The 13215-nt window shown below is 34.0% G+C and overlaps 1 protein-coding gene across 1 annotated transcript; it reads right to left on the bottom strand.

Annotated features, from left to right (window-relative positions):
• Positions 1-10789: 10789 nt before the first annotated feature.
• Positions 10790-12368, bottom strand: LOC100930938 (WD repeat-containing protein 5-like). Its single transcript, XM_012541844.2, has one exon. The coding sequence runs from the start codon at positions 12189-12191 to the stop codon at positions 11202-11204; it is 990 nt and encodes a 329-aa protein (XP_012397298.1). The 5' UTR covers positions 12192-12368; the 3' UTR covers positions 10790-11201.
• Between the last annotated feature and the right edge of the window lie 847 nt (positions 12369-13215).

The raw sequence follows: 13215 nt of genomic DNA, 5'->3' as shown, positions 1-13215 counted from the left end.
TATCAATTGATCTCATAATGTCTCCATGTGTCAAAACAACAATAAATATCCATGTTCACTTGTTCTAATTGTTTTCCAGCCCCTAAAAGCATATCTGGAACTGTGATAATAGTGTCCAAGTATAATGCTTATATTTTTCTTCAGGGTATAGAGGGGGAAATTTATTATTTAAAAAAAAATAATCTTTCCATCCCTAAGATTCCTGTTGTGACCAGACATCATGCTCTTTTTAAATAAAATAACAGGCTAAAATGATATCTTTTCTTGGGAACTACTGAACTTCAACCCAGAAATTTGTTCATTGGACTAAAAATGTTAAGGATGAAAGGATAAATATAGAGATAACTGATCGGATGCTACGTGAATAATTTAAAATAATAATTACATAAATAAATAAATGAATTGAATGGACAAGTTAATGAATGGATACACAAATGAAAATCTAAATATATAGGTGAAAGAATAAAAGGATGAATAAGTGACTAAATGAATGATTGATAAATAAATGGATTATGTATTGGGTGGATAAATCCCTAGTGAATAGATATAAAAATGAGTAAGTGAATGAATGAAGTAAACAATGAAGAAATAAGTGAGTGAAGATGTGAATGAATATCTGCTGCTGGTAATAGAAATAAGGCAATTTTCACTCTTTAACCCTTAAAAGAGATATGGAACCATGAATTTCAATAAAATGTACATGTTTACTTTAAAGAGAGAAAAATTATTCTTTAATGCACAAATAAACCAATCCAACCAGCATAAAAGCTCATTGTCTTTTTTGCTTTCCCTAAATATTTTCCCCAAGATGCCATTTTCTTTCTGTTTAAAAGCTTCTTTTTCCCCTTCTAAATTTAATTTATTTTGGTCAGATCAATGAATTTCACTTTACACCAATTGTTTTCAATTACCTGCAGCTGATTCCTATAATAGTTTTGGGAGGGGGATAATTTGCTATTATAGGAGTTTTCATTCTGATCCAATTTTAGAAACACTGTATCCATAAAAGAAATATGAAGAGTTGAAGAAAACAATATCACATTCAGCCAACTTAATATAATAGCATAACATCTTTGCTGGGCATTAATGAGAGGATGGTAACTAATATTTTGAGACTAGTCAAATATTTCTGTACTAATAGATCAGAGACTTAGCCAAGTCTTTTTGTTAAGGCAAAAGGTCTTTCCTTGAAAATTATTTTTACCTGTTATACTTCCAAACTATTATACAATGGTTATATCTCTGTCTTTTTGTTACCAACTCTGCATATTTTAAAATTATCTCTAAGACTTATATTGGATAATTTTGGGGAGGGTTGGCCATGGAGGAGGAGGTTAAAAAATGAGTTCACAAAATGAGAAAACCCTTAGCTTCTGGTAGAAAGTGGTCTCTTGTCTCTTACACTGTAAATCTACTTTTCTGCTTGGGTCTTGTATGTTTTGCCCTATGTTTTGACATGGTAAGAGAGACATGAGAGGGAGAGACAGACAGACACAGACACAGAGACAGAGAGAGACAGAGAGAGACAAAAACAGAGAAAGAGAGAGAGAGAGAGAGAGAGAGAGAGAGAGAAACTTGGGCAGAGTAACTTGGAAATATGTTTAGATTTAGATGCTAGATTTGGGAAAAGGACTTAAAAACCTGGTACATACCCCAGTAGAGCGTAGAGTGGTGGATTTGGAGAACATATTTTACTGTTGTATAAAGCTCCAGGGAGAGTTAGTCTGAAGAGAAGACTTAAATGTGGCATAATTGAAATTCATGGTTTTCCTGGGGAAGATTAGAATTGTTCTTGGCCTCAGTCTCAGTAAACAAGGGTAGTTAAGGCAGATCATACACTAAGGGGAAAAACTATGACCCACGATAGCAAAAACAACAAAACTACTAACTATAGTTCTCTTAAATGAAGGAACCTAAAGAGGTAAATATTTTTTTTTTTTTTTTTTTTTTTTTTTTTTTATTTAATAGCCTTTAATTTACAGGATATATATACATGGGTAACTTTACAGCATTAACAATTGCCAAACCTCTTGTTCCAATTTTTCACCTCTTACCCCACCCCCCCCCCCCCCCCCTAAATGGCAGGATGACCAGTAGATGTTAAATATATTAAAATATAACTTAGATACACAATAAGTATACATGACCACAACATTATTTTGCTGTACAAAAAGAATCAGACTCTGAATTATTGTACAATTAGCTTGTGAAGGAAATCAAAGATGCAGGTGTGCATAAATATAGGGACTGGGAATTCAATGTAGTGGTTTTTAGTCATCTCCCAGAGTTCTTTTTCTGGGTATAGCTAGTTCAGTTCATTACTGCTCCATTAGAAATGATTTGGTTGATCTCGTTGCTGAGGATGGCCTGATCCATCAGGACTGGTCATCATCTAGTATTGTTGTTGAAGTATATAATGATCTCCTGGTCCTGCTCATTTCACCTAGCATCAGTTCGTGTAAGTCTCTCCAGGCCTTTCTGAAATCATCCTGTTGGTCATTTCTTACAGAACAGTAATATTCCATAATTTTCATATACCACAATTTATTCAGCCATTCTCCAACTGATGGACATCCATTCAGTTTCCAGTTTCTAGCCACTACAAAAGGGCTGCCACAAACATTCGTGCACATACAGGTCCCTTTCCCTTCTTTATAATCTCTTTGGGATATAATCCCAGTAATAACACTGCTGGATCAAAGGGTATGCACAGTTTGATAACTTTTTGAGCATAGTTCCAAACTACTCTCCAAAATGGTTGGATTTGTTCACAACTCCACCAACAATGAATCAATGTCCCAGTTTTCCCACATCCCTCCAACAATCATCATTATTTTTCCTGTCATCTTAGCCAATCTGACAGGTGTGTAGTGGTATCTTAGAGTTGTCTTAATTTGCATTTCTCTGATTAATAATGACTTGGAGCATCTTTTCATATGACTAGAAATAGTTTCAATTTCTTCATCTGAGAATTGTCTGTTCATATCCTTTGACCATTTTTCAATTGGACAATGGCTTGATTTTTTATAAATTAGAGTTAATTCTCTATATATTTTGGAAATGAGGCCTTTATCAGAACCTTTGACTGTAAAATATTTTCCCAGTTTATTGCTTCCTTCTAATCTTGTCTGCATTAGTTTTGTTTGTACAAAAACTTTTCAGTTTGGTATAATCGAAATTTTCTATTTTGTGATCAGTAATGATCTCTAGTTCTGCTTTGGTCATAAAAACCTTCCCTTCCACAGGTCTGAGAGGTAAACTATCCTATGTTCCTCTAATTTATTAATAATTTCATTCTTTATGCCTAGGTCATGAACCCATTTTGACCTTATCTTGTTGTATCGTGTTAAGTATGGATCAATGCCTAGTTTCTGCCATATTAGTTTCCAATTTTCCCAGCAATTTTTATCAAACAGTAAGTTCTTATCCCAAAAGCTGGGATTTTGGGTTTGTCAAAGACTAGGTTGTGCTATTTGTTGACTGTTTTATCTCTTGAACTAATCTATTCCACTGATCAACTAATCTATTCTTAGCCAATCCAAATAGTTTTGGTAACTGCTGCTCTATAGGTATAGTTTTAGATCTGGTAGCTTAAGCCACCATCATTTGATTTTTTTCATTAATTCCCTTGAAATTTTGGACCTTTTGTTTTTCCATATGAATCTTTGTTTATTGTTATTTTTCTAGGTCATTAAAGATAGTTTTTGGGGAGTCTGATTGGTATGCTTCTAAATCAAATAGATTAGTTTAGGTAATATTGTCATCTTTATTATATTTGCTCGCCCTATTCCAAGGCATTTAATATTTTTCAATTGGTTAGATCAGACTTAATTTGTGTTAAAAGTGGTCTGTAATTTTTCATAAAGTTTCTGGATTTTCCCTTGGCAGATAGATTCCTAAATATTTTATATTATCAGTAGTTACTTTAAATGGAATATTTCTTTGTAACTCTGACTGTTGGATTTTTTAGTGATATATTAAGAATGCTGGATGACTTATGTGGGTTTATTTTAGTAACAGAACTTTGCTAAGTTGTGGATTATTTCTTAATAACTTTTTTTAGCAGAATCTCTAGGTTCTCTAAGTATACCATCATGTCATCGGCAAAGGTAATATTTGGCTTCCTCATTGCCTGATTCTTATTCCTTTAATCTCTTTCTCAGCTCTTATGTGCTATAGCTAGCGTTTCTAATCAATGTTAATAGTAACGGTGATAGTGGAGCACCTTGTTTCCTCAAGATCTTTTGGTGAATGGTTGGCGATGTTTGTGCTGCCATTAGCATTGATGCTTATGATGGTTTTAATAGATGCTGCGGTATGTATGTTGTAATTGGTAAATGTCGCTTTATGTGGCCTATACTCCAAGTGTTTGTGAATGGAAGTGGATTTGGATTTATCAAATGCTTTTTCTGATTATTGAGATGTATATGGTTTTTGTTAATTTGGTTATGTAACATGGCCAATTATGTGATAGTTTTTTCTATATTAGAACCAGCCTGCATTCGCTGGTATTTTTGTTTGTAAATGCGGTTCTTTGCATTCATATGGTGCTTTTGCTTATTATTCATTGGAATTTGATGGGATTGCTTTTTTCTTTCTTGAGTTAGTTACTGTTTTTGCTATATTCTTTTTATTTGGTAGATCTTCAATTATGTTTATGCAGTATTTATTTGCTTACTTGTTTTATTATGGGTATTAGGTGTTCAGTACCATGTCCTGTTTTTCTAGAAGTGAATTTGTTTTTTATTGTTTTGGAGTATGGGCTTTTTTTGCATTCTCTTGTTTATCTAATTTATTTTAGATGGGATGTGCAAGTTGTTGGCTTTAGCATTTATTGGTTAATTTCTTTAGAAAGTTCATCTTGGTCTATGATTGTTTTTCTTTTGTATTTTAAGTTTTAGCAGGCTTATGTTTTTATTGGTTTTCTGGAATTTAGTTTCTATTAATGTGTTACTAGTTCTACTAATTTTATTTTGTTTATTTTGGTAAGTTTAGTAAGTTTTGGTGTTAGTTATTTTGTTGGGCTTTTTATTTCAAGTTTTGATTGTTTTGCATTATAATGTTGATGCATTGCAATCTGTATGTTTCTTGTTTTCGCTCAAGTTTCTTTTGAGTGTGATGAGATTCGTCGGGCTTGTATTGTTTCTAAGATATTTGTTGCATTTTTGTCGATGCTATGGCTTTTTCTGATCATTTCATGCTTATTTGATTTTTTGGCTGTTTATGGTATGACATTTACTTGATAGGTTTTATAATTTAAGTGTGTGAGTTATTTTGTATTATCTTTTCAATTTTTTTAGAAGATTTCTCCTTTTAATTTTTAAATATTATTTGTTTTGGTTTAGTATTTTATTTTGTCTTTTTTAGTTTTTTATGTTCTGAGCAGTGATTGAGATTTTGCATATAAATCTTTTGTTTTTGTTTTTTTATTTGTTGAAGTTCTTCTTTAAGGATATTGAGTCCTACTTATACCAGGTTTGTGGCTCTATTTTAGGCTTTTTTAGGTGAGTGTGTTTTTACATTGCTTAGTTTGTCATTGTATTTGAGTAAGTATTATTGTGTATTGAGTAGATGTGTTTTTGCTTTTATTTTTTACAGTTTAGTGCTTTTTGAGAGTTATTGGTTGTTTTATTACTTTTTGTGTCTTTCTAATTTGTTTTGTTATTGTTTATTTTGCATTGGGTTTTATTGGAAAAGTAAATTTGTCTTTCTGATTTTCATTGTATTTGCATGGTTTTCTTTATTTTTAAATTTGATGTTTTATGTCCTATTTTTCAAGTTTTATTTTATTGGTTTTCTCATGACTTTGCTTTGAGTTATTTCTTCTTTCTTCATTTTTCTCTTGCATGAGGATCCGAAGACAGTATTTTCTAATATTCATGTTGCTTGTTTTTTTCTTTTTGATTCTGTTATGTGGTAGTTTTGACAAATGTTTTTTTTTTAGATTTCTTGAGATGTTGAGTTTAGTTTTTTGGGATTGCTGTACTTTCAGTTTATGATTTGGCTATTTCGTTTTATGTCAATCTTGTTTTTCTGGCGTATTTGTACTTTTTTTGCCTTTAGGCTTTTATATGCTTAGATCCATACCATTTTTAGAGTATATAGTTTTCTTTTGATATTTGTTGTTGTTTATCACTTTAGGAGAGATGTGTAGTTTTCCTTTCTGTATCTCTGTTTTTAGATCATTTTACTTTTCTTGAAATTGAGATAGGATTTGGCTTGTTTTTTGTCATTTCTTCCTGGAAGCAATAATAGTTTTTGCTCCATTTTGTTCTTGTCTCAAGTTTTTGTATGCATATCTGTAGTTATTGTGTTTTTTTGTAGTAAATGTTTTGTATGGAGTTGATCTTTGCTTCAGTCATGTACTGGTCTCTTTTGCTGTTAAATTTTTTCTATTCTGATGTTTGCTGATTGTTGTTAATACTTGGTTATTCTGTATTTCCTTCATTTTAAGTTGTGCTTTTATGCTTGATTCTTGCTCATTTCTATCTCATTGGTCGTTTTTCTGTGAATGTTTCTTGTAGTAGATCTTATCTCTTTAGTGAAGTTCCTCTTTGGGATTTCTTCCATTCAGATTTAGCTTCTCAGTTTGTTCTTTTATTCTGTTTTCGCTTCTGCCCATTTTTTGATTTTGGATGATTTTCTGCTCAAAACTGTCTAATTAGTTTTCTTCCTTTGAGGTTTCTAACTTTTTAAAGTAATTATTTTTCATTGCAAGCTTACTCTTCTTTCCTCAGTATATGTCAATTGAGTTTTGAATGGTCTTTTGATTGGATTGTAGGGAATTTCTCTATTTTCTTTAATTAGTTTCTGATTAGTCTTTTTCCATATTACTTCCTTTTTGATGAGTTTATGTCGTTCTTAATTCAAATTTTACTATGATATTTTTATTTTGTATTCCAGCAACGTACTATTCTCAAGAGATTATTTTTACTTTTTCAATTACTCAATTGAGTTGTTTCCTGGATCAGAATTTTTCTTTTCCAAGTATTCTGAGTTGTTCTTCTTAGTAAGGCAATGATTTTCCATTTGTTATCTATTAAATTCCTTCAACCTCTTTGGAGACTTTATTAATGGCTCAGCTCTGACTGGGAATTGCTATTCTAGTCAATGAGGACAGTCTGAAGTTTTTGCTTTCGGAGTCACTTCATAGGTTTGCAGGACCTGTTTCTTTCCTTGATAGAAAGCTGCAGATCTTCTGGTGTATCTTATTGTATCATGTATTTAAAGGTTTTAGAGTCTCAGGCAAGGGTTACCACTTTCCTCTGCAGAGCATGATGGCTGGAAACGATTTCGGCCCAAGGTAGGAGTTCCTTGGTGAGTTTTATTTTCTTTTCTTTAACAGAAGTGTGATTCAGACTGATTCTTATCAAATGCTATGCTGAGTATTATCTGATTGCCTAGGTAGAGACTTAAGTTGGTGCAGTTCCTGCCTCTTAGGCACGGATCTCTTGATGAACTCATGAGTCTATTAGCATGCATAGTCTTTTGATGAGACCTGCGAACTATCCTCGAGATGTTCTCACTCCATGAGATGCCCTGAAAAGTTTTTTCTAGCCGAGTCTTCCATTGTAGCAGATGACAACTCAGGTGGTTGCTTTCAGATAAATCCAAGGAATATTGACTGTTCGGTTTGGGTCAGCTTTGACTGAGATTCTTGCTGTCTCATCCATCGATTGAGCTCTCTCCTAATTTCTCTCCCAGTTCGATTCCTTAATAACTATTATTTACTCATAGTTTTACTTCGCGTGATTTGTCATTTAGTCTTTGAATGTGTAGCAGTCAGTAGGAATTTTTGCAGGTGATCATAATATTGATAATAGAGGGTTAGTAGAAACTTGAAAGTCAGTTTTCTTTTTCATCCATCCTAATGCTCTTGAGAGTTCTTGTAATATTCATTCTAAAAGATAGGCCTCTTTCTAAGTGAAGTCTATAGTGTATCAATTAAAACTTCTTTGAACTGTATGAACATGTTTTTGATTTTTTAACTCTAATTCTATAATTTTTTCCTAACTATGCCAGGTATTTCTTCTAACTTATAGTTCGTAATTCCAGGAATTTTGCTACTCTTGATAAGAGATTGATCATTTAATCAATTTATTAATAATATACTTTGGGACTTAATGGATCTCGTTTGTCTAGTGAATGGAAGCATTTGTCACAACCAAAGAATCCAATCTATACATTTTCATTTTGATCTTTATATTTCTATTATTTTATTCTCATAATACTGCTCAGATGCGGTCTTCTCATCGCTTCAGGTCAGCTAAACTTAGAATAGGATTCTACTAGGATGGGAGACTATGAGAGGGGGATGACATAATCAGAGGGAGGCACTTGGACAGGAGGAAAAACATCTTGACAAGACAGTATCTGATATCCTAATAGCTTGGGATGGGAGGAGGCATTCTGATGTTCTATCAAGTATTCTGATAAAGAGGGAGGGGAGATTTTGCAGAACTGAGAAGCAGGGAAACGGAGGCAGGACTAAGTCAGGATAATTAGGGAAACTGAGGCAGGACAATAATAGAACTGTGGCATAACAATAGTTTTTTTTTTATTATTATGATAACCTTTTATTGGCAGAACATATGCCTGGGTAATTTTTTACATTATCCCTTGCACTCACTTCTGTTCCGACTTTTCCCTTCGCTCCCTCCACCCCCTCTCCTCGATAACAAGCAGTCTTATACATGTTAAATAATAACAATAGTTCTTAATGTACACCTTCATTATAAATTGTGAACTTAGTTTTCTATCAATTCATATGAACATTTGATACACCAATCCAAAAAAATGTGGCTTTTTTTCTTTCCTTCCTTCCTTCCATCCTTTTTTATCTTTTTCCTTTCTTTCTGTTTTTGTACTTTCCCTTTCTTCCTTTCTTCTCTCCTTCCTTCCTTCCTCCTCCCTCCTTCCTTCCTCCCTCCATTCACAGAACCATATAACTATTATAACATAGATTACCTCTGAGTATTTAAAAATATCTGGTAGCTAATATTAATTTATTGTTTTTACTTTACAAAACACATATAGAGTATGTCACTGAATCTCATAACAATCCTATGAGAAAGATGCAATTATTATGAAGATCTTACAGACTAGGAAATTGAGGCAGGCAGACACAGCTGAATTAATTTTCTCAGGATAAACAATTAGTAGGCATGTGATGTAAAATTTAAATTCTAGTCTTCATTACTCTAATTTCTTGATTTTACAACAGTTAATACAGGAATTTCTGCACCACTAAAAGGATAAATTATAAGTCCCATGTCATGAAGTTTAGAAGACTGTCTTTATATTAAATGCATACACACACACACACACACACACACACACACAACCAAATTAAAATAAAACAAAGAGTCAAACTTGATCAGGGGCTCAAAGACTTTTGGGAACTGTGGCTTGATCCCAGGTTTAAGAGGTAGAATGAATAGGATTCCCAGAAAGCCCCAAGGAAGGAGCAGATGGGACTGTAATACCAGAGTCAGAGCAGCTTCTCTTTGGGTTTCTATGGACATACAGAGAGGAGGAGATACTTCTGCAATTATGGTGATCATTTCTTCCAAGAAAACCTTCACAATAGGAAGAAGCATCTGAATGGAGTCCAGTGTCTGAGAGCCAAGAAGGTCTGGTGAAATGTTTCCTGAGATGCCACAATCATTTTGGTGGAGCAAAAGAAGAAAAAGCCTTACAAAGTTTCTAGAGACAGGCCGGAGTGACTCTGATTCCAACTTTTGATTCTTAACACTTACCATTGGAGTAGACACATCTATGAGAAGAGACTGTTCAAGGAGCAAGAAATCATGAAGATGCCAGAGGCTGGGAGTGAAGACGAGCTGAAGAAATGATGCAAGCAAAACTCTGCCTGCTAGCACTCGCTATCACTCTGTCAGTCAGATCTGTAGTCTTCCTGTACGTACTACCATGGCTTCCCATTAAAACCTGCCTCCATCCTTTGGCCAAACCCCCTGATAAGTGGCCCCAACTGACCACGGTTCAATAGGGTTGAGAAAAAGACTTACCTCTATCTTTACCATGGAAGCTCTTTAAGACATCTGGTGAAGGTGGGAGTAGGGCACCCACCCTATTTCCTAGATTGCAATAAAAAGGTGCCAGCTTGGCAAGGATATGTAAAGAAAAGGGGAAAGCAACAACAATAATAATAACAAACCTATAGTGTTTTTTTTTTTTTTAGTTTTTGTTATTTCTAGAAATAATTTATTCCTAGGAAAAAATTATAGAAGTGTGCTACAAATTACTATCATAAGTAATATATTACTAGAGAAATTTTGCAGCATGAAATATATAGGATAACACATTCTCTTAAACATTCATTAAAAAAAAATTCAGTGGTAATATGTTATAGACAACAGAAATTGACCCCAGATCCAGAAGGACCTCAGTTCAAATTCTATCTCAGAACAAACTGCTTAAGGAAGTTATATCAATTATGCAAATTATACAAGTTAACCTTCAATTTTCCTTGAAACATTAAGACCCTAAATTGTAGAGAAGAATCCAATGTGCTTTAGGAGAGACTCTTTGCGTATTTTTTTTTTTTTTTTTTAGTTTCCCACACCAATAAAATTACAGGTCTACCTTCCTTATACAAAAGACAAGCAACAATCAATTTCTTAGAAGACTAAAAGATATTTCATTATGAAGTCAGTAAAATTTGAGGAAAAAGTTGGAGAATTTACATGGTTATTTTTGGTCATGAAGTTGTAGTGAGAGTAAAACATTTTTAAAGATATAGAACATTGTTTTAAGGAAATAGAACTTATACTGAAATAAAATTTATCCTTCCACAGTTAAAAGCATAAATTCATTCTTCTAATTAACTTGATTTATGACTGTTTAAAGGAAGGAACCAATTTATAGATGACAAAAATGTAAAATTGTCTTCTGATTGTATCAGGAAAGTTGGAAAGAAATATCACCAAAGTCTTTTGAGGTCTTCTAATGAGAAAATCAAAATTTCCCATTGACTAGGCAGAAAACTAAAGAGGGATCCAATTGTCAAATCATAAAGATGCCGTCTTCTCTCACTGGTTATCTATATCAAGAGGGGAAATAACAGGGACAGGAGGGAGGGTGGGGAAGGAGATTATTCTGTAGGTCAAGAGCTCTCAAATATTCCTCTTTACTATTTCTCAGGATGTAGTTCTTGAGAGAGTCTGATGATATGAGGAAGATTATTCAGAATTCTTCCACAATTTTATTGTCTTATCTTTTTCTAAGGCTGCTGATGCAATGATGCTTTCTTTTGGGTGACAAGCTGTGGAGATCACTGTATCTGTGTGACCATACAACTTCTGCACAATCTCTTCTGTATCAATATTCCAAATGTAAACTATATTGTCTTCTGACCCTGACACAATTTGTTGTGGATTAGTTTCAGAAAAATTAGCAAAAATACAGTATTTTTCATTCTTATGGCCAGTATATGTCTTCAGGCACTTCCCCTTCCCAAAGTCCCACAATTTAAGTGTATTGTCCAGAGTTGCAATAAGAATGTACTCTCCATTTGGAGTGAATTTCACAAAAGAAACTGGAGGATTCTTGTCACAACTAATTGTTCTAACATATTCACATGCTTCTATATCCCAGATCCGGCAGAAACCATCATAACTACTTGACACCAACAAAGATCCCTTCCAATTGGAATGAACAGCTGTAACTGGGTCTGCATGAGCAGTAAAACACTTGAGGCATCTTCCAGTTTTCACATCCCATATCCTCACGCTTTGATCAAAAGAGCCTGAATAGACGAAATTGGACTGGGGGCTAAAGTTGCAGCAAAAGACGTAATTATTGTGTCCTTTCAAGGTTTTTCTGCATTTCCCTGTAAAACAATGCCATATTTTAAGAGTTTTATCATCTGAGGCAGAAACAATAAGTTGGGAGTCTGATGACCAAGCAATGTCTGATATTCCCAGTTTGTGACCAATTAGTTTTTTCAGATATTTCCCATCGTATGCTCCCCAAATTTTAATTTGTCTGTCAGCAGAAGAACTTGCTAGCCATTCTCCATTGGGACTAAATTTGACAGCAGATATTGCTTTAGTGTGCCCTTCTAGAGTGAATTGTAGCTGATAGTTGGGTTTTTCAAAATCAGACAGTTTCTTCTCATTGGCAGTTAGTGTTGTATTGACTGTCCCTGCTTTCTTCTCTTCTGTTGCCATAATTCTGAAAGTCTCCTCTACTCACCTAGGACTATGGCTAAATTCTGTTCTGCTCATAAGATTGTCAGCAGCCACTGGAATAGAACCATGATCAAGCCCTGGAGGAGACCATGATGGTCACGGCCACTCATCCTCCTCTTTGCCTTGACCTCCTCAGACCTATTGTTTTCATTGGACATTCATTACCTATCACTGCCTTCTAGGTTCCATTGTGACAACATCATTGGGTATTCAGCAGACTGGACTGTGGTCAGAACCTTATGAGGTAGAAAAGCCAGAAGGGTGAAATAACAGATCAACAGTGTGTTCTGCTGTTGTGAAGTACTGGGCTGCCCTGGAAAGTGCCCAAGACTTGGAAGCAGAGAAACTGAGTCCCTATTCTAATTCTTTTTTTTTACCTCTGTTACCTGTACAAGTTGTCATCCTTCTTGGGAACTTTTTTTTTTTTAATCTGTAACAGGAGAAGGTTGAGTGCTTGCTAAGATTTGTGCCAGGTTCAAATTATATGAGGCATGTGGATCAAGAGAGATTTGGAGAATCTGGAATTGGACTCTTGCCAGTTAGGTGACTATGAGCAAAGAACTTTGGAATCTCTGAGCATCAATATTGTCATTGATAAAGTGAGAACAAAAACATATATCCCATATACTACAGAATAGTTTTAAGGTAATAGGTTATTAAATACCTAACTACTAAAGAAATGGTGGTTTTTTTTTTTTTTAAATATTGTTATTGACCTCCAAGAACTAGCACCAATAGGTAAAATGTTTAAATCCCTGGATAAATGGGAGTCAGGAGAATTGGACTCTTCTGGTTCTGTCACTATCTGTCACCTTTAATATTCCTCTGGAACTGAATTTCCCACTTCAAGCAAATGAGGATATAGAGACATATGATTTCTAAGATCTTTTCCAGCTTTAACATTCTAGGGTTGTAACTGTCCCACAAACAAAATATATGTCTTTGGATAATTCACTCATTTACTCCAGAATTATAAATAAGTTCCTATACTTCAAACAGCTTT

This window comes from Sarcophilus harrisii, chromosome 1 (assembly GCF_902635505.1).
Source record: "Sarcophilus harrisii chromosome 1, mSarHar1.11, whole genome shotgun sequence".
Lineage (NCBI taxonomy): Eukaryota > Metazoa > Chordata > Mammalia > Dasyuromorphia > Dasyuridae > Sarcophilus > Sarcophilus harrisii.
Note: the sequence above shows the minus strand (reverse complement) of the source record. Positions and strands in the feature narration are given on the sequence as shown.